This window comes from Pocillopora verrucosa, chromosome 13 (genome assembly GCF_036669915.1).
Source record: "Pocillopora verrucosa isolate sample1 chromosome 13, ASM3666991v2, whole genome shotgun sequence".
NCBI lineage: Eukaryota > Metazoa > Cnidaria > Anthozoa > Scleractinia > Pocilloporidae > Pocillopora > Pocillopora verrucosa.
Window position 1 is genome coordinate 871,161 of NC_089324.1, and position 22,168 is coordinate 893,328.

Genomic DNA, 22,168 nt, shown 5'->3' on the forward strand with positions numbered 1-22,168 from the left:
CTATGAAAAGCGTACCCTGTTTGGCATCATTTACCCGCATAGTACTACTAAGGATCTCTCTCTTCCGACCCCCGACCCCCGACGAAGTGACGTAACATCTTGCGGCAAACACATGACAACTTGCTTTACGCGGATTAATACTTATGTAAGGTTTGTAAGGGTTGGGTCATATCTAATGAAGTCCGACAGAGAAGCCAGCTTCTTATATTAAGGGGAACTGTAGCCATAATATTGATATTAGTTTTGAAAAATAACGATAACAATAACACTAACAATAGTTACAATCAGTATCAACTGATTGATGGCAGTTAAGTTTCTTATTTCGTCGCTGCATTTTTAAATTAACAGAACAATAATATCGTTCGATGTCGTTTCGATTTTCGGGAAACTATCTCGAAATCTCTCTGTGAATCAAACGCGGTTGTACGAGAGAAAAACCAGCTGTTTATCCCTTGCTGATTTATCACAAGATCGTAAAAACATCGACAGACTACGCGAAAGAATCGGCTGGACTCAATGATGCTTTCACAAGAAGACAAACAATATCTTTCTGATGCAAATGAGCTGGACTTGTTAATCCGCATGACACTCATTAAAAATTTACGAGTTTAACAGGGGAGGTGTTTTCTGGTACTGCAAGTCTGTCAATTATTTTTGACGAAATTACTTAAGTTACATTCTCCTTGAATCACAGGAAGACCCGAATATTCAAAGGAAAAGCTTTCACTGGCTGGCAAAGTCTCAAATTGGGTGCACTATTCTTTGTCTTCATAGCAAAAGATTTTAAAATTAGTACAGCATTCCCATTGGAACTTCACGCTTTGTTTTATAGGAATGTTTCATGTTCCTGTCCAATATTTTACTCCAACAAAGGTCTGGATGGCAATAAAAAAATAATGTTGTCATAACAACTGTCAGTCAAGTTAAATCTTGCTATCGTGACGAGTCAAGCTTCAGGGTTTTCGTTGGGTCTTCATGTTGGGTTTGAGGATGTGGAATTAAGTTTTAACAAGACTTCTAATGTAGTTCTTTTCCGAGTAGGCCCTTCGTCATAGGGCTGTGCATCCAGACCGTCGAAATCTGTTGACTTGTCGGTACGATGACGGGAACCCGAACTCATCTTTACCAGCGTGGTACATTTCGGAAATGCCGGTTAACTTCGAGTCGATTGGGTTTCATTCTGATTGTTCTTAGCTTTATTTGGGGAATGTATCTCATTCAAGTGCAACTGAATGAAAAACAATCGCAGTCTGAATACTTAAAGGAGAAAATTATTGCATTATCGAAGGAATACATCGATGCAGTCGCGAAGGAGAAAGGCTTACATTCATCGGAGTTAGGAACTAATGGTAGGTGGACTTCACTTCCTGCACGCGCGCTGCTCATTAAAGCAGGTGCCTTATTTCGCTTACAAACAGATTCTCGGCAAGCTTTGCGGTTGTTGCATCCAGAAACGTTCGGCGAAGTAATGCTTTCATCTTTTATTTTCGTTACCGAGTTTCACGGGTTTATTTAATTTCTTTAGAAGAAAATTAGCCTACTAAATATTTATATAACGCTTTTATTTTTTGAGAATAATTATGAAAGTTTCTGTCTTTATCTCCTCTTGGAAACTTCTTTCGCTGTGAAATTGATACAGTTTCCTGTCGAGATATTTAGAACATTATTCTAACGTGCATTCTTTCGACTTTGCCTTCTTTCGAATTTGCCTTTTGCGCTCCATTATACAAGAACAAAGTTTAATCTTCATGTGTTAGATGTATAAAATTATGAACCTTGAATAGCGCAAAAAAATTGGACAAAAATTGGTTAAATTTAACCTCGATTGTTCGGCATATGATCAAGCGAAATCGAGCGGCATTTTCCCGTGGTTATTGAGGTGCAATAAGATTACTGTTTTGGAGGAATACAACGGTCAATATTTTTATTGACATTCGTTCGTGATCAATATAGTCGTGGGTGCAAATTGCCTGACCAACATTTCTCATCCAAATAAACTCAGTCACATGGTGTGAACACGCAAACAAAATAAAGGGCTTCCAAGCTTAAATGATAACCATTTATTTTCTTTCCTGCCAAAACGTTTTGCCATTAATGTACTTTTAATACGCTCAGGCAGAGGAAATATTGTTTTTTATGGTTTTTGTGTATTCTGGTAACTGCCAGGGGCAATTACCAAATATAGGCATGCATAGCAGACAAGAGTTATTTTATTGGCTGGGTAAGTTGAGAGGGAACAATTTGTGTACATAATCTTATGCACATTTTTGTTCAAATACAGTACATCACACTGAGGTAGTTAGTAATAATGCCTGAACTGACACAATGTCCTCACTGAGTTAAATGAAGACACAATCTCTCTGGAGAAATTGCGACATTTCTCAGCAATTCACCCAGTAAATACAGGCTTTTAGATGGCTACATTTAGATAGCAAGTTTGAAAAGATTTCTGTATAACCCCACAATTTTCTGAAACTAAGCTGAAGTCCTAAAAGCAATAACTCTTTTCATCAAATGTCACATGTAATGAAAACACATGTGACGTGTGTTTTCATGCACATGCGTGCAGTTCCCATAAGTTTAAGCTTAATCTCTGTGCTTGTTTCTATCTTACCCAAGGTTAAAAGTGGCATTGTTTTTCAACTTTTCTGAAAAAAGTGCCATTTTATCTTTACTTGTGTTGTTGCTATTGTTCCAAAAAGTGAGAACTCAAAAGTTCTTGACATGAGCAGATGTTTGGGGATAATTAGTTGATCCAATACCTAATTCTCTGAACTAATATTACAAGAATTGTATGGTTGACAGTAAGGAGAATTACAAATTTTATCTGGGAGTTAAGGGTTAAGTACATATGGTACCTATAGATCTTTATTAACAGACCATTTAACATGGCTACCTTTAGATGCAAATTTGTTTCCCATGGTCATGATATCTCTAGTTGTACAGTTTGCTTCTTGAGAGGTATTTTATAAAATAGATTATCTTAAAATACCTTCCACTGATGCAGCACACAGTTTCTTTATAAAGTTGCCCCTTTTATAATTTTTTTCTACAGGGGAAGTTGAAGTCCGTGAGATGAAAAAGGCTACTGCAATTCTTCTTCAAAATATGCTATCAAGGATAAAGAATCTTGAGAAACAAGTTGAAAATGTGATCATAAACAGTACTTCGGAATTCCAGCATCTCACAAAAGCCATCAAGTCCCTAAACAGAACAATCAATAATATTACAAGAGTATCAGGTTAGCAGGAAACTATTTGATTTTAGGACCTTACAACATAGAGAGCAAAATTAGTTAATGCTGATTTTATTAATATTTTGTTAATTTCCACCACAGGAATATTATAGCAGACAGTTAAGACAATTATCAAAATAGGATTTTGAAGACGAAAGGGTCAAGTAGGCCTGTAGTGAATGAGACAATCTATTAGAGAGTCTTACCTCTAATTGGCCAGTTGATTGCTTGGCCTGCATGTTGGTGCAGTCAGTCATTCAGTAAGTCAGTCAGTCAGTTGGCCAGTTAGTCAGTCAGTCTTTCAATCAGACAGTCAGTCAGTCAGTAAGTCAGTCAGTCTTTCAATCAGACAGTCAGTCAGTCAGACAGTCAGTCAGTCAGTCAGTCAGTCAGTCAGTTGATCAGTAAGTCAGCCAGTTGGTCAGTCAGTCAGTTGATCAGTAAGTCAGCCAGTTGGTCAGTCAGTCAGTTGATCAGTAAGTCAGCCAGTTGGTCAGTCAGTCAGTTGATCAGTAAGTCAGCCAGTTGGTCAGTCAGTCAGTTGATCAGTAAGTCAGCCAGTTGGTCAGTCAGTCAGTTGATCAGTAAGTCAGCCAGTTGGTCAGTCAGTCAGTTGATCAGTAAGTCAGTCAGTTGATCAGTAAGTCAGCCAGTTGGTCAGTCAGTCAGTTGATCAGTAAGTCAGCCAGTTGGTCTGTCAGTCAGTCAGTCATTCAATCAGTAAGTTAGCCAGTCAGTAAATAAGTTAGTCAATCAGTTGTGTTTGTGGTATGGTAACTAATATTGCACTGACTGAAATTGCAGAAGAGGAAGGCTGTTACATCCCAGATAACCCTGCATATCCTGAATGTGGCAAAAAAGTAAATGTAAGTATGTTGCAACTGTTTGTTTTACAGAACTGCCTTGAAATAAGTGACTCTTAGCTGTGCAGTTGATCATATTTAAAAATCATTTGCAGAGAGCAAAGTGAATATTGTACAAATAATATAAGGTCATGAGGGAAACAGTTAGTTTTGTTCTCCTGAGAGTCCTGATGTTTCCCGAGATAAAGTTGAGGGAAAACAAAACTAACTAGTTTCCTGAGGGACAATACATTAACTACTTTGTTATATATTTAGACTTTCCCTTAAAAAATCATATGGCTAAAAAAAAAAAACAAACATGCTGTTGTATTCAGTGTGTGGGCAACAATTGCGCAATTGTATCCTGGTCGGAATACATTTGAATTTGATCAAGAATCAACCAATCACAGTGCTCATTTTGTGGAGTGAAAATCTAGCTATCTAAGAATGTTGAATAATCCAGAAACAAAGTTGAGGGATTATTCAACATTTATTCATTTATTGAGGCATTAAAATTTATTGTAGACTTACTCAGCTGCGCCTTGCAAGCCCACAACATTTTGACCAATGCGATGATGAATATTATTGTCCATAAGAGTACAAACCAGGCTAAACCACTGTCAATTTGTTAATTAGCTTTTTGCTATCTAGTTTTAGTGTATATGAAATTTGTTTTTTTTAATAGTGGATTAGAGAGCACTGGAAATCAGACCCGAAGTTTATTAAACATGGTGTGAATGACAGTTTATGTTCTATCCTCAATTATCTCAGTGAGGTATGTCACAGATTTGTTAATTCTCTTCTTCTTTCAATTGCATGTTTGGTAGGATTTATCTTTATTAACAAAACTTATGTGGACAATGTGGCTGGAAATTACCCTGGCAAGCTTACTTCTTTTCTTGCATCTTATAGACTTTAACCCAGTAAACTCCCTAGATCTGATTGTTAATTCTCCCCTCTAGCTGCTACACTTCTCCTAGAAAATTAATTGTGAGAATTTGGCATTCGATCAAGATATCAACTTCTTAACCTGAATGATAAGTTTGAGTATTCTCCCAACCTGTTTTCTGGCAAATCTTTGTATACCACAGGGAGAAGTTACATGTTAATCTCTTCTGGGGGTTTACCTTGTTGTAGTCCATCTCAGTGCAATTATAAACAGTCACAGCTTATTTATTGATAGGAGTAAAAATTAAGATAATTTTCTTGAATTGTAGGTTGAGCATTGGTGTCCCAAAGATTATAAAGGTCATAAAAGAAAATCAGAGGTGGAGAAATGTGTCATTCCATCTGATCCTGCCTTTCCACACTGCAGCGATAAAGTCCAGGTATGTTATGATATTTTGTTAACATGAAATGATAGAGTTTATGTTTGCAGGCATAAATGTGTTTTGGGCCTAACTTAGACTCATTTAAGCCTGAGCTTCAAGGTAGTGGTCAACATGACTCTGAGAATGACTCAAAACATATTTATGCCCATGAAAGTAAACTCTTCTAGTATTAGCATCACTTTGGAGAGTGTCAAGATTATAAGAACTGAAAAATGCCAACAAGACAGTCTAAACAATCATGCAAGGGTGCAAGAAGGCTGAAATGCATTTCTGCCTGCCAAAATCTCCATGTTAGTCCGCAAAATGCACCACATTGCTGGACAAAGTTATAATAATGTGTTTTTGTGGTGCTCAGTTCTCTTAATGTTTCATATTATTGCTGTGTGTTCAGTGGATGCAGAACTTCTGGCAATCTGACATGAGGTACGCCGGTCACGGGGTGGATGGAAGTCTTTGTTCATTTCTGAAATATCTGAGTGAGGTATGAATATTTATTGATATTAATAAATAAATGATAATAATATGTGAGGAGATATTATTGATCCAGATACATTTCTGGCTCTGTTGTGTTAATAGTAACTGAGACATCTGCTCATGACATGATTTATACAGAATGTGGCAGATTGCAGTATAAAGAAATTTGAGTTGAAAATGAATCAAATTAAGATTCAAGGCAGCTGAGTTTAATTGTGATTTTGGAGGGGTTTAATGCAGCAGTTATTCAAGTGCAGGATTCATTTACAATCATTTTTTTCTTAAATAACTGAATCACTGGTGTTTTTTGGTGTGATGTCTCACTTTTCTCTTATTAATTTCCCTGGATAGTGTAGATTGTTTAGTTGTACTTTAATTGTATTGGATCAGTTGATCCAATACCAAATTCTCCAAAATAACATCATAAGAATTGTGTGGCAGGCTACACAGTGAGGAGAAGTGCTAATGAGATCTTAAGAATGAGAAGGTTAACCCATTAAAACTTAAGAGTGCTTAGCATGTTATTTCTCCCTGTGATATCACCCCTGAATCAAACATTATGGTCTCAAGAAGAAAGGAAATGATCAGCGACTGAAAAGCTCTTGATTGTTAAACAAATTCTCCTTATCAGCACCATAGGAAGTGTGCATAGAACAGTATGGAGAATATGCATACTGTTAGATCCAAGTGTAACATTTTTTTTGATTATTCGTTCTTGCCTAATTTGTTTTTCCTTTGCGTACGCAAATTAGTTTATACTTCTTTTCGTCCATTTGTTTAGTCTTCTTTTTTGGCGTTAATTTAGGTGTTTATCTCTTTCTGTCAGTTTTCGTGCCCTCGTTAGCGTTTCCGTGCTGTTTCATCTTCATTAGCGCCTTTCTATAGTTTTATTTTCCGCATGTTCTAGCGTATTTTCATATCGTAGTTTGTCAGTACAGTTTGTGAGTTCAGTTTGGTCCGCGCTTAGCGCAGTTCTGTTTAGTTTGTTTCTAGCCTCTTCGCGTTATTCGCAGTCCTCTTTACAGAAGTTTTCTCTGGCCAAAACAATTTTCAACCCACAGTCTTAGTACCAAGCACGTCGGCTCCAATAAATCTTTTTCTTTTTATTTGGTTTGTGGTGTTATTATTCAAGGCCAGGAGTCTTGCAGGTTTATTGCAGTTTCACATACTGATGTTAGAGTGTAAAGGGTTAACAGTCAGGAGTCACAGGCCTAAACATCACCTCTTGTTACTGTCTCATCAGGTGGAGAATTTCTGTCCCTTACGTAGTGGTGGACATGTGAGTAATGACTGTGAAATCCCAACTGACAAGGAGTTCCCAGAGTGTCCCAGCAAAATTGCTGTAAGTTTTCAAAGCTGCTACTGATTCTATTTAATATATGTGCTTCTATCTTTATTATTTTTATTCTATCGTCTATCCTTATTAAAATTGCCTCCTACTGCGTGATGTATCAGTAATTGGTATTTAAACATGCCAATATTGGAATTGTTTGGGATGAATATTTATAAATACTTTTTTATTTATATCTAGTGGATGAGGCAGTTCTGGAAAACTGATAAGTGCTACAAAGAGGACCATGGTGTCAATGGAAGTATCTGCTCTTTTATTGTTTATTTAAGTGAGGTAGGTATTTTCAAATGTGTGTTGCATTATGATAGGGTGTATGGTTTTTTGCGTACAAGTTAAATAAACAATAGGCTGCACTTTCCTATAGTTTACTGGTGTAATAATCCATGTGGAATTTTAGAGGAACACAAGAAACGTGTGTAACTCGCTAGCCAGTGGCAATGATGTATTTAACCCTTTAACTCCCAAGATCTAATCAGTAATCTCCTTACTGTCTGCCATACAGTTCTTGTGATGTTAGTTTGGAGAATTATGTACTGGATCAACTTATAACCCCCTGACTGATATTTTTCTTTATTCTCATCACTTGTCTGCTTGATATTGTATTGATATTGTGGGGATAAAATTTTCTCTTGGTCACTGACGGGAGTTGAATGGTTAGACTTTTCTCATGCTCACTCAACATCATAAGTGCGTTATTTCACCAGTAAACTGATAGAAAGTCTGTTACTTTTGTAAGATAAACTTTCAATTTTCTATGGGTTTCCACTGCAACAAGTCATAGGTTTTTGACCAATCAGGGTGCTAGTTGTAAATTAGCATCTCAATTATTTCATAATGTCAGGTTACGGTAAGTCTGGAAATGTGACAGTGCACTGGGAATAATTTTTAATATAACTAGTTGCATGGTAATAGTGGAATATAAATTCAGATGTAAATTTTTAGGATGTTTTAGCACTAACTATTTGTAACTTTTTCTTTGATTGTCAGGTGGAGAGATGGTGCCCTTTATTGCCAGGAAGAAGAGTGCCAAGTGATTTACCAAAATTAAACCAATTGGCTGTGAGTTTGTTGACATTGAAAGTGATCAGTTGATTGGATCTAATTTCTAAGATTTTACTGATATTTTAATGTGTATAGGATACCTCAGAGACATTTAACCCTTTAACTCCCAAGATCTCATTAGTAATTCTCCTTACTGTCTGCCATACAGTTCTTGTGATGTTAGTTTGGATAATTTCATATTGGATCAACTTATAATCCCCTAACTGATAGTTTTCTTCATTCTCATCACATGTCTGCTTGATATTGTATTGATATTGTAAGGAGAAATTCTCTCTTGGTCACTCACGGGAGTTAAAGGGTTAAGTGTTTCCTACTTCTCATCTGCTCATCATTAACCCAGCTGTCTTACATTTCTTATTTTATGTCTTCTTATCACCATTCTGCTTGAAATTATATCAACCTTACAGAGAGAGAAATTCAGTTTTGGTCATTACTGAGAGTGATTGGGTCAAGCGAACTTTATAAAATTGTCATCACTTCATGTGAATAAAATCTAGATATTAGCTCTGCAGATTGGTTCACTTGGTTTGCATTTATGTTTTTTTTTCTTTTATCCTGTTGGCAGGATGTCACTAGGACAAATGTACAAAGCCTTTTGAATCTCTTAACGGATGAAAAAGGTCTGAAATTTCGTTGGATTAAAGCGAGGATTGTACAGATGTGGCCTCATTGGCAAACAGCATTTTCAGCCTTAAAAATCAAAAGAGATTTCTCAAAAACAGTTAAAAAGAAGGTAAATGGATTTAAGCCTGGTTACAGTCAGGAGACATGCCGCAACTTGGCACAGGCTCTCAATGACAATTCACTTTTCATCACTGAGACAGTGATGAAAATCAATTAAACATGTCACACAAATTTAAATTTGCTGTTAGTTGGTAGTAGTTTGGATTTGTGCCATGATGGTGTTGATAAAGTGAGTCAGAAAACATAAGTTGCTTGAAGAAGAATGGCAGAATGTAGTCGAAATGTCGCGATCCACATCCCAAGTGACCACATCTTTAGGCAAATGATTATATTTCTCTTTTGAAAATGAGTTGGAGTGTCGCGCTTTGAGGAGTTCCTCCCAGAAAGCTATAGCAGTAAGATTTTAACCTTGAGTGTACATCTTTGGTCACCAAAAAGTTGAGCTGGGAGTCCTGCAAGGCAACCAATAACTTAGGACAAAATGGAATGAATGAAGTTGTATTACCAGTAAATTCAAAGTATTTGTTTAACTAAAGGTTGGATACCAGACACAACTCCAGTACTTGTAAAAGAAACAACAGCCATCTGGAACTGGGTGGAACGTGGCTTTGCAATTCAAACTCCTGCATTGTCACCTGAACCAAAATAGTTATCATTTTTCTTAACCTCGCCTTTCAGATTTTAATCCATATTGGACTGTTGTCAAATGAAAACAAGCTTCACTTTGCCGAAGAGGCTGGCAAAGGTGGTCCGTTAGGGGAGCTGGTTCAGTGGAGTGACTTGATAACTTCCCTTTACATCCTTGGACATGATATCACAGTCACTGCTGATTTGCTCTCTGCAACAAGGCAAGTTTGCTCTTGAACTCCCATGATCCAATTAGAAATTCTCACCCCTGACTGCCATACATTTTCTTTAAAATCAGCTAGGAGAATTTGGTGTTATATCAACATAACCCCCTTTTAAGCTGATAGGCGTGTTCTTTTAACTTGTTTGCACGACAACAAATTTTTGGCAGCCTGTTCTTTTATATTTTATAGTCCAATTGTAGGGGTGACGATAACCTTTTCTACAGGCGGCTTTGCCCGGAAAGAGGCCGTAAATTGAAACTCAAACGCGAGATTAAGCTCGCAGTCTAAGCAGAAGGTAGTAAGTAAAGGGATCTTATAGGTGGCCATAGACCACTGGGAACTGGCTTTAATGAATTCCCTGCAAGTCTGCCCCTCAAGACCTTGTTTCCTCTTGCCAAACTGAAGACACAAAATAAAGAGATTTTTATTTGGTTATAACCTATAAAGTGCATTCTTCGTTTTCTTTCACTAGCGTGATTGGGAATATTGTCAGCAAGAAGTTGTGTCCCCAGAAATTGCCAAATGATGTGGATCTTTTGTATACAGATTACATTGGCCTCAAAGAACTAAGCACAAAAATTGGTACTCTGTCTCCACAGTTCTTGTAAGTAGTGTACAACCTGTTATGAGTTGCTAAATATAAGAGATTCTCTTACTTTGGCTATTCATGTAAAGGGAGGAATTCTTTCTGTTTTTCTGAAGGTACGAGTGATCACTTGAAGAAAAAAACCTCATTACTGTTCTTGGCATCTTCCTAATTTTGTTAAGAGCTGCTTTATCAAACCCTCCATTACTTTAAAATTCCTACAGTGGTGTAGTTATTCAAAATAACACTGCCTTCCTTTTCACTGTTAAGTATTTACAACCTTTCAAGAATCTGACTTTAAAGCAGTAAGTGTCTGATTTTTGACAGTAGTGTCCGATCTAGTGTCCAATTTTGGATATTAGCGTCCAGTTTTTGACTCCAGTGTCCAATGTTATACAGTATGTCCAATTTAGACACAGTGTCCTATTTAAGATGCTGGTGTCCAATTTTAGGCACTAGTGCCGGATTTGAGACTGTTTCATCAGGGTTTCTAAGCAGAAGGAAACTAATGAAAACAGGGGGCCGGGGGCCGTAGGAGGTGTCCGACTTTAGACACTACTCACGCTACTCCAGAAAACTTTACACCGATAACTGTAAAATCACTGTTATCAGCTATGAATCATTTTCAAACGGTCTTATTCTGGTAGTATCTTTTTTTCGCTCTCCTTCTTCAGGAATCCCTACGATATTGAACCTTTTAACTTTATAGAACCAGAAATTATCTCGGAATAAGAATTTCCTTTACTAGCGTAAGCAAATGGACAAAATGTGCGGCCCTCTTAGCAGTTGACCTGACAAAACCTTTCTTTGGCCAGACCGGACTTATTTTGAGCCCAGAACCAGACCCTTACGTCACCCTTAGTCAAAGTATGTAGAATATATCATGATGTCAAAATAGAATGTTGTCTTTTTCTTTTCAGGTGCAAACTGCGTGTGGTGGACTCATTTGGAACTGAAGCTCAGTTCAATTTTAATCTTTACAAGGAAAAACTCCCTGGAGGATCTGTAGCACCTTTTGGACGATACAACTTAAACTTGCGGCAATTTCAGACCATGTTCCGTAAGTTTCTTTTTACTTGGAGAATTTGGGAATTTTTCTGCAATTTTTTGTATTCCTTTTTAATAGCATGTGTAAAAAAGGAGTTGACGCAATAAATTTGATCAGGTGTTGCAAATGGAAATAATTTTTTATCGGGATCAGTACTCCAAGATGTTGTTTAAGCAGGCTTAAGATTCCAAGGGTCCTGATTTGAATTCAGTTTCTTTTCAGGCTCTAAAATTTTCGGCTCAAATCAACATTTTCCCTGTGCTGTTTGCCGTTTTGGAAGCGCAATGATTTAGCTGCAAAGTTTTATACTCAAGTACTTGACATACCTCCTAACATATAATATCGAATGCAAAGCCGGACTTAGTGCAAGAGCAACTACAGATGTGAGATCAAATTGAGCTATTTTACCAAACGAATGTCTGTCATTCCTGTAAGGTCAGCCAACTAGATGCTGAATCTTCTTAAGTTTTCTTTTTGTGATGTGTTTTCTTTCGTCCACAGCCCACAGTCCAGACAACACATTTCTTGGCTTTGTTGTGAATGCGCAGCCACCAGTAAAAAACACAGTCAGAAAGTCCAGAAGAAAAGCAAAAGCTCTCGTCTATGGAAAGCATGTCAACATGTGGAAGGTAAGGACAAAAAATGTAACAATGGTACCTCCAGAAGATTAGCACTAGATATTTCGATCAAGCGCATGCATTCCCTGAGTTGCTGACAAAGAGAGTTTGTTTTACAATCAAGAGCCTCTTTAGTTGGTGATCATTTCCTTTATTCTCATGACCTTAATGTTTGATTCAGGGGTGATATTGCATGGAGAAATTAGATGCTAGTCACTCTTAGGAGTCAAAGGGTTAACTTCTTCCTCTCAGGCTTTTGGGGAGGCTTCAATTGAGTGTCCTTCGGAGATTCCAGTATTTCTTTGGTTTTGCTTTACTTCGTTGATTGTGATTGGTCAGTAAAACTCCTGCAATCCTCGCTACCAGTTTGATTCTGTATTTTTTGTTTTTTCGTTGCATTTTTCAAGGATGTAAAAGATAAAACCTTCCTCGAAGTCATAAACAGATACGTGGAAGTCCACGGCACTGTCGGGGGAGGGGTGAGTATTGTTGCTACTTAAAATGGCCGATTTCCCATAACAACAGTAGACAAAAAAAAAGCGTCCAGTGACATGCCCTTATTCGTGGAATATGACTTCGCACAAGTGCACTGAGCACATTTCCATCCAGAACAGCCAATGAAATCTATTTTTATAGATGGCAGTGTTTTTTCAGCTCTTTACTCTGATCACGTTTGCAGTAACAGTGAGAGTGAAAAGATTTCTGTTTCACTGTTAACATTTTTACCCGTCTTCTTCCAAAAATGCTTAATTTTTTGTGATAGAACTGCTAATACGAGCTGCTTCTGAGTCACCTAAAATTTGTGAATGCCTCAGCGCTTCATTGAGGAAATAGACCTCGCTCACCATGGAGTCTCTGTGGCTCAGTGGTAGAGCATCGGAGCGCGGAATCCGAAGGTCTGAGATTCGATTCCTCTTGGGGACTCAGAATTTTTTCTTTGTCCCACGCTCGTGACAAGACGGAAAACATCTATCTTTATTTATTTCTTTACCGAGCTCAAATTCACCATCTCTCTTATTTCTATCTAAATTTATATTATCAATGTATTAGTTTGTGAGGTTTTTTCCTTTGAATTTCTCCTACACTACAGAATTCGAATGACATTGCAAGCCATTTGCCAAGTTTTGTGATAAACCATGGTGTGGTTACTCCAATGGAAGTGCAGCAGCTCTTGAACGAGACAATGGTATCAATATTTAGCTTCTTTTAATCGAGTTATTTGCGCTGTGTGCGCAGGATTCCTGTCAAAAAGGTCTGGGAAAGAAACTATTCTCACAATTCCTTTCTTTCACATGAGAGTTCCATCGAACAGCAAAGGAAACCAGAATTATTGCTCTATCATTTACTTTAATTTACTGACTTTTTGTTGTTGTTTTTGAGAGGAGGGTAGTTTTCATAGTAGTGAACGTCTTCCTTAAATGGAGGTTGTCATTTTAATTTGTGAGATAAAAAACTTGTTTATCCTGTTTTGCAGGTTTTTGTGGGACTTGGTTTCCCGTATGAGGGACCTGCGCCGTTGGAAGCAATAGCCAATGGATGTTTCTTTATAAATCCGAAGGTAAGTAAGAAACTAAGAAACACGTCTGATGAATTTCAGGTCTCGTCTCATATTGCATTTTCTTTCTTTATTTCATTTGAATTTTCATTTTATTGTGATTGCCAAGTAATGTGTTTAAAACAATCTTTTCAATTCACCACTGCCTCTTTTTTTGTCTTTTCTAGTTTATTCCACCGAAGAGTCGGGAAAACACGCTGTTTTTCAGAGACAAGCCCACGCTAAGACAGGTAAAGAAAAGAGTATGGTGTTTATTACCAATAATACCATCTGTGTCATCTAAAAAGTTGAAATGTCAAGGTAATCCTGAGGTAATGAAAAATATTTTTGGCTTATGTGGAGCAATCCTCAAATATATCCAACATCGTTTGTCATTCGCCTAATCCATCTGTTACACCAGACATCTTCGCCGTATGGTGCTCTATTGGCCAAATTCACCCTTCTTGTTTTACTTTAGAGAACCTTCATATCTTTAGGGAAAAAGAATTTTGTGAGTTAGAGAATCGGTAAATAGGAAATTTAAACGCCGGTTTCACTCGCTTTTCCAATAATCGTTGTATCAAACCTGTGGAAAAAATGCAGAAATCTCTTTTTCAATGTTAATGGGATACTTTCACTCTCGTATCAAAACGCTCTGAGGCTAGAAGTTGAGTTGTTCAATTTTTTCTGTTTACCTCGCTGTGTTGGTTTTTTCATTTTAGGTGACTTCGCAACATCCCTATTGCGAAGAATTCATCAGCAGCCCGTATGTGTACACCATTGACATGAAAAATGTGTCAGAGGTTGAACGAGTCATGAAAGAAATTATGCTGAAAGAAGTCGAACCTTACTTACCTTTTGAGTTTACTCATGAAGGAATGTTAGAAAGAGTTAGTGCGTTGGTTCAAAATCAGGTAAGTGACCGATTTTTCTTTTATTTTTGTTTGGCTTGTTGCCGACGTGTTCTTCCGAACGGGATCAGGAGTCGAAAGATCTCCCGTGGTACATAAATTTAACGCATTTAATTGACCAAAACATTCGACAAATAGTTCATCAGAAACAACATGGCGGCTTCTCTAAACCTCGTGGTCGCAACACTACTCTTGCGCATGCCTTTGACGTAATGGGCCACAGACTAGTTCCTAGTCCTTCTAGACAATGTGTTCAGTTAGTAAAACAGAGTGAAGTGGCAAACTGCGCGATAGCAGTGGCAGAGCGAAAACGAGGGAGGTTTGGATCGAGTCGCCTTGACCTAAACTTCTCTTGTTTTTCACTCCTCCGCTTCTATTACGTCGTTTGCTCTCGCGCTTTGTGTAACTAATTGAATGCCTGAAATAAGCTAATTTTCGTTTGGAGTTAACGAGCGAATTCGGAACAATAAGAATTATATCTTGCAATATTTTGTGGTTCTTTTCTTTCAAGTCACCATAGGTACACTGTAATGTCATTCACTTTTCTTCTCCCTCATCAAAAGATCACAAATCTTTTGGTAAAAACGAAAAAAAAAAAAAAAATCGAACTCAAGTTCTGGCCAGGTCATTGTGTTGTTCTGGCCAGGTCATTGTGTTGTTCTGGCCAGGTCATTGTGTTATGTTCTTGAGTTAAACACTTCCCTCTGACAATGTGTCTCTCCACCCAGAAGAGCAAGTGATTACTTCTCTCTTACATTCTAATCAGTATTCTTTTCTTTCCGCCGATGCCTCTGTTTGTTCTGGTAGAATTTCTGTAACCATAATAATTGGCCTCCTGTAAAAGCCTTGGTAACTGTGAAAGGAGAGGCTGGAAAGTCGTGCAAACGAGTTTGTCTTTCTAAAGGTATGGGAAGGAAACGATAATATAGATTGTAAACATTTTTATAGCGGTTGGGACAACGAAAAAAAAAAATATCTGTACACCGAACTGCAGAATCGGAAGGCCGATTGGTTGTGTCATGATAACATTAACCCCTCCCCTCATAAGGCTCTGCAAAATTCTTATGATCCACCCATTGTCCCAGTTTTGGGTGTCAATGTTGTATGCCGCCCCCCCCCCCCCGTTTATACTCTTTTGGTGACGACTGATCTCCCTTCCGACCCCTCCCAGGCAATAAAATAATGACTATTCCCTCAGGGCTGAATCTTCGTTGGTACTTCGTGATTCTTCGTGGCTACTTCGTGATTCTTCGTGGCTACTTCATGATTCTTCGTGGCTACTTCGTGAGTCCTAGTGAGTTTTTCTTCGTCCCACGGTCGTGATGAACGGTCTTATAATATCTTTCTCTGTAGCTGTTAACGGAGCTCAAAATTTCCTAACCTTAGTTTACTTTCTTTGTAGTGTTTGCATGTTATTGAATAGTCAAATGGCAGAAATAAACGGAAATTATATTTTCCCAAATTTAAATCTGACTTTTTTATTATATTAATTTTTTTTTACAAAGGTATGGTTTGCGAACCAGAATTCTTCAAGGCAATCAACTCACGCACCTCACTTACAGAGTAAGTGCTGATCTTTTTTTTAATTATAGATCACTGATGAGGGGAAATTGATCGAGACCTTTTTCCATATAGCACACTCTGATGTACTTCGTTTGTAATGTTGTAGTTTGGTGGTATCCTGTATGGGGGAGTTCTTACTCACGAGGAGTAATGTGCCAGTCCACTCACACAAGACCTAATTCAGAATTGTTTCTCATATTTTTGTTATACCTTTTTGCGAAAACGATTGGTGAGAATTTGTTGATTAACCTGTGGTTCAGTTATTTCCACGATCTGTGTGCTAGTGTCAGAGCTAAAAATCTGCTCAACGAATATTGTAAAGGCCTATTTACACGGCCACGACTTTGTCGCATGCGACAAGCTTACGACAGGCCTACGACATGATTAAGAGTCGTAAGCGAGTTGTAGGTTTGATTTACACACGAAACAATTCGTGTCGTAAGCCTGTCGTAAGCTTGTCGCATGCGACAAAGTCTTACCGTGTAAATAGGCCCTAAGACATCACCTTTACTTTATTGTGCTTAAAAATCTAGAACACTTCAGTTATTTTTTTTCGTCGTTGACTCTGCACTTCAACTTTTAGTGTTAACATTACTTATTTCACATGTGGGATGATTGTGTGACTCAGTGTTAATTGCGTGATAGGAATGGTTTTCCATGTAACAACAGCCGTCTTGAGGAAGTACCATCTCTCATCGCGCCAGGTTACCGCGAGGAGCCTAGAGCCTGCATTGTCCAGACCCAATCCCTTTTGTTTAGCTGCACAGGAACGAGTCCGTCAACTATGCGTTTATGTCCGTGTAGAAAATACAAAAAGGGACAGGTAGCATTATGTGAAGACTGTTGATGGAATGAAATCTGTAATTTCGTAACGATATATTTATAATTAATATTTTCAAATTAATTTGATAATATGTTAAGTAGTTTTCTAAGATTATTTCATAACTCCACTTTTATCTGGTTTATTTATATATTATGCTTCATACGTTGAAATGTTAAAAAAATCTTTTGTAAATTTTCCTCTCTTGACTTTAAGTTATTCGTTCAGTCATCATGTGAAGTTAAAAACTTTCGGTTTTCAAAAGGGATAAAATGGATGAATATGTAAAATAACTTTTTCTGTTGCAACCATTGGTCAACCCATGGGGTAGGAAAAGACTGGTAAGCAACCATGGAGCACCATTGGGCACCATTGAGCACCATGGAGCACCATGGAGCACCATGGACACGATACGGTTCATGCGATATTTCCTGTTGCACTTGATTGATCAAAAATCACAACACAGATGAAAGTGAGGAATATTGCCTGATATTTCAGTTTTAATTTGTAAGCAATTTAATTTATAAAGGTTACGAGGAGGTGGACGTTGAGAGTTTTAGTGTAAATTCTGTTTAAGCAGTTTTTTTTAAGGACAGGGTATTTGCAGCGAAGCCCTTTGAATGCCTGGTTATACATTACCAAAGAGACCTCGTTAGCTTGTTTTGTTTACCCATTTCAGGTCTCATGGGAATTCCCAGCTTTACCTTTTGTAAACTATGTGTTCATATGCGCGTAAATAAGAGGAAACTCTGTGGAAACAGTATTCTTGAGTTTTGTCACATGACCTGAATGGATTAAAAAAGTTTCAAGCTAACGTGTTTTTGGATCTTGCTTATTAATGTGAGTAACTGTACTTAAATGTAGGTAAATCCACAGATGTATTAAACCTAAGTCAGCAATGTAAGTAAGTAAACAAGGTTATTAAATACTTTTGTAAATATATTTTTTTTCTTGTATAGTGAATTTAATAATATTTCTAAAAAGGTTAATGAGCAAATATATTGTTAAGATAGATTTTAAAAAAATTGACATAATAACCCTTGGTAAAGAACGTGTTCTGTCGGTGTCTACCATCTTGTTTCTTTTTCTACAGCATATGATATCCTCAGACAGTGTCAATATGTGTAATGTGGTTCCTGTTTCCATTTACAACCATTGAAAGTAACAGCGTGTCACTGTACTCGGTTTTAAATAACTGCAAGCGTGCAAACCACTCTCCTCCCCCCACCCCTGACAAAAAATGTATTGATCCTGATCCCTGGCGTGGATAAGGAAAGAATTGATCGCGTTTATCAGTCTTTCCCTTCCCCCGTCGGTAGTGTTTTAAACCGAGTAGCGGCTTGTGTCTGATTTGCCTTCAATGGTTGGAAAGGGTAAATAATGTTATATTTAACTTATTTTCAGTTGTAGCATTTGATAAGAATAACCGTGTATCCAAATGTTGTGCCTTTGAAAAAAAAGGCTCTGTTTCTAGTAAACTTCATTTAAAGAAAAAGGGATCATTAAAATGTTCGATATTTATTATTGTTGTTTAATCAATTGCGTGAAATCTCTACTTGTTGGAATATCAAACACATCTTTTTCTTAGGGAAAGAGCTAAGAGGACCATGTGGTGTATAATTATCTCTTTTCAAACTTTCATAATTTCTTTCTTTCTCTTTTCCATTCTTCGCTAGCCCCCATTCCCTCCCCCATCCTAATATTTCGAGAGATATGTTCGGGTCTCCTCTCTGTGACATGCGCAGTCGTTGCTCGATCTCACGAGGTTCAGACACAAGTGAGAGGTCTCTGGCGACAACCAGTGGCAAAAAATGTCCCAGTAACTTGATTTGCAGTAGAAAAAACTCCAAAAAATTGAAAGTAAGAAATTAGCACTTTTTCCTAAGCCACCCCGAGAGAGCCGGATTTATTTTGAGACTCAAAATTGTTTATCCAGTGTGCTTGTTTGTTTACCTGTGTGTTTTAAAACACTATCAGTCCACGAACTTAGTTTGTATTGCCTTGTTTACTTTTAGAGACGATGAATGACCGTTTTCCTAGTTACTGAGATCTTAGTTCAAAATATTTCTTTTAATACACGTTGAAAAATGGAAATCAGTTGAACAACTCGGTTCATCGACCAATGTTCTGTTGTTAAACTTCAAGTCAAGATGTTTCTGATGGCAGGAAAATCGAAGCAATGACGACAAGGGTATGGCTTCACGGTGTCATCTTTTTGGACATTGTTTTTCTTGGTTATACTGGAAGGATTGTTTATAGGGACTATAACGAATTGGCCCTCGCTGTTTGAAGCACCAAACTCCAGAATAAAAGAAGCTCTCTATGTGAATTCACCTGAGGCGAGTGCAGCTTATATTTTTCAAAGAAGACGACCGAAAAACATCCTTCTCTTTGTAGCTATTCTGACGCACGCGTCCCGTAAAGCAAGACGGGACGCCATTCGAGATACGTGGTTTACTGAGTGTAAACTTAGAACAGACGAGGTTTTTTGTGCGTTCTTTACTGACCAAGCGGGCTTGGAAACGAAACGAAAAATGCTATTTTACAAGAACATGAAGAAAACAACGACCTGATTTTTCTTCAAGTCGAAGGTGAGTGGGTTGATTCGCTCATAAAAATTGTTTTTTTTTTATATATATTAATTTTCCAGCAATATAACTGGCGATAGGCTGAACTTATAACTAGATTTTCTTCAAATTCCTTGTTGAAAGAAATGGATGTTTAAATTATCATAACTCTGAAAAGTACACTTTTGTGTATCTAATAATCCGGATAATCACTGACTTTTTTTGACATTCGAATTCTGACACGACGAAGCTATTGTTTTACAGAAATAAGGTTAAAGAAGATTTGAATTTTAAGAAGTGCGCGAAATCGAATTTTTGGAATTGCGCGAAAAATTGGTGCTCTATGCAAAATATGAAATATATTTTCTGGCTGCGCTCAAATTTCTACACACGGGCCCTTTTCGTATGTCGCTGCTCTGTCAGCAAGGCCAATCTCTTACAAATGAATTAAGGAGGTAAGTTTCTAAAGAAACTGTTATGCTGTTGGGGTGTTACAAGATTATATGGTTTTATCATTGATAATTTAAATTGACTACTGTAGAGAGTTTCTGAAGCTGACGTTTTGAGCGTTAACTTTTCGTCAGAGCGAACTCTTTCAAAAGTTCTCCATAATATTTATAGTAATTTTTATATTTACGTGAAGATGGGTTTGGAAATTGAAACTTTTCGACTTCAGACTTCCTTTTTGATCACGAAGAAATCTTTTGAATCGAATGAGTGCTTTTCTGAAAATTTCAATACAGTAATTGATCACTTTTGTTGACAGATAATTTAGCTTTCACCGAAAGATTGCTTCAGACAATGGAATGGGCATCAGAACGGCACAAGTTTGATTACTTTCTACGCATAGATGACGACCATTTCCTTTGCCTGGATCGACTTCTGTATGAATTAAATTTTCGTCCAAAGGAAGCACTGTACTGGGGATTTGTGCATTGTAAACCAAAAATAGTCCGCGTTGGACGAAGCTTGGCTTCTTCTCACGCACGACTTGATCGAAGAGATTCTTGAGAAGAGAAACAGTAGTCTTCTTTGCTCCCCCTACGGTGATCAGGCGGCAGCGTTATGTATGATGGAGAGCAAGAAGAATGTTACTTACTTCATGGACAACCAAAGAATTGTACACAAAAGCGCAGGAAAAGATCAGAGGTTTTTACTCGATAAGGACATTTGCCAAAATATTTGAGTCTTCATGGATCGTACCCCAGATCTATGAGACAATTGTGGCTGTCTTCTTATGTCTTGCGCAAGGAAACTTCATTGTCTGGTTCATATAAAATCACTGAAATAGAACCGTTCGCAAAGTTGTGCCGCCATTCCCCTGTTTTTGACTATATGGGGTTCTTCCCTGAGTATAGGTTCGAGCCAAGCCCTGCTCGGGAAACCCGAAGTGGTCCATTTCTAAGAAACCCCATGTGGGCCGAGAAGAAGCTGGGGAAAGATACTCAAAGTATAAATAATGATAATGATATAGTTATTTTGTCGCGAATTCGTTGAAAATCCGTAGTGGACCGCAGAAGGGCGTGAAACAGAAGAGACGAATCTTAAAACCAAAACAAGAGAAAAATATCTTTTTTCTCGCATCGAGGAGGTTTTGGGTATCAGACGATGGAACGAAATAGGGAGAATTTCACTTTATCAGTTAAAAAACTGCGGTAAAATTTTTGTATACTCTCATTATTGCTTTGCTCAACAAATTACTCGCGACGGAAATTAAGAGATTTCTCGTATTAGTCACTCATTACGAAAAGGTCACAGTTTCACAGATTCTATTTAGTCATTCAAGCTGTTCTTGATATGTATACCAATCATATTATCTTTGGTCTTCATCTTTTGAAACGCTCAAATGTCCGCATTTTTTTGAGTGTACAACATGATTTAGGTGCAAATTCCTTTCTCTCCGACCCAAAGGAAGTACTTCGAATGAAAATCAGACGCCTCAATTGCTCAATACCTCTGACGTTTACCGTGCGTGAACAAAATAAATTCCAATAAACGCCGACCTTTATGAGTTTGTCAATCAAACATCTCTATGAGTGGGTTTAATCTGTATGCGGGCAGTTTATTATTCAATTACTTCCTATTTTCGTTGAGGGACCTTTATTTTATTCTGTTTCCTATAGAAGTTTATTCAGTCAGATTGTTTACTTTATTGTTAGGTGTTGAGCGGGAATGATGAATTAGAACTCTACATGACTTTACTTACAATGGACGAAACCGCGAAAATTCCGATGTGTTGTTGTCAACTTGTTGCGGTCATGCATCAAACCGCGAAAACTCGAACATTTAATGCTCTGCGCAGTAGAATAAAAACGCCTTAAAATTTAATAAGTTTACTTTAAGAATCAAAGCTTTTTGAAAAGTGTGGATTAGCGCTTAAGTGTATCGGTCTTGGAAATAATTTTCTCTTCTCGGCTTGAAGCGCGGTCATAAAATTTCCCTTTGTGATGAAAATAGTAATAGTTTCAGCTTTTTAATTCATGTAGTAATCGCTCATTAAGATGAAGTTTTGTCAAAGGAAGCCAATAACAGAATCAATGACGGGAAAATAAAAAAGAGAAAAGAAAAAGTTACACGAATTATTCTCAAAGGCATTCAATTCCATGCTTTCAGAAGTTTTTCCCATTATAATCAGGCGGCCGCGTTGCAGTTCAATCTAATTTACATCTGTATCTGTGTGTTAATTGTGTTA

The 22,168-nt window shown here is 37.5% G+C and overlaps 1 protein-coding gene and 1 pseudogene across 1 annotated transcript; both read left to right on the top strand.

The window, feature by feature from the left end:
• Positions 1-927: 927 nt before the first annotated feature.
• LOC131789521 (alpha-1,6-mannosylglycoprotein 6-beta-N-acetylglucosaminyltransferase A) lies at positions 928-18,430 on the top strand. Its single transcript, XM_059106669.2, has 22 exons — positions 928-1,349; positions 3,056-3,241; positions 4,040-4,101; positions 4,763-4,852; positions 5,295-5,405; positions 5,800-5,889; positions 7,126-7,224; positions 7,414-7,506; positions 8,221-8,292; positions 8,861-9,028; positions 9,658-9,827; positions 10,303-10,434; positions 11,337-11,476; positions 11,966-12,093; positions 12,489-12,560; positions 13,172-13,267; positions 13,556-13,639; positions 13,804-13,866; positions 14,338-14,529; positions 15,334-15,430; positions 16,032-16,089; positions 16,735-18,430. The coding sequence occupies exons 1-22, from the start codon at positions 1,100-1,102 to the stop codon at positions 16,934-16,936; spliced, it is 2,655 nt and encodes an 884-aa protein (XP_058962652.2). The 5' UTR covers positions 928-1,099; the 3' UTR covers positions 16,937-18,430.
• A 192-nt stretch (positions 18,431-18,622) lies between these two features.
• On the top strand, positions 18,623-22,140 carry LOC131789525 (uncharacterized; annotated as a pseudogene).
• The last annotated feature ends 28 nt before the right edge of the window (positions 22,141-22,168 follow it).

Excerpts from the sequence above, each read along its gene's own strand:
- LOC131789521 (XM_059106669.2), top strand. The coding sequence starts at position 1,100 with ATGACGGGAACCCGAACTCATCTTTACCAGCGTGGTACATTTCGGAAA. Across the intron at positions 8,293-8,860 it reads CAAAATTAAACCAATTGGCT|GATGTCACTAGGACAAATGT; the intron begins GTGAGTTTGTTG and ends TCCTGTTGGCAG. Across the intron at positions 14,530-15,333 it reads GTGCGTTGGTTCAAAATCAG|AATTTCTGTAACCATAATAA; the intron begins GTAAGTGACCGA and ends TTGTTCTGGTAG.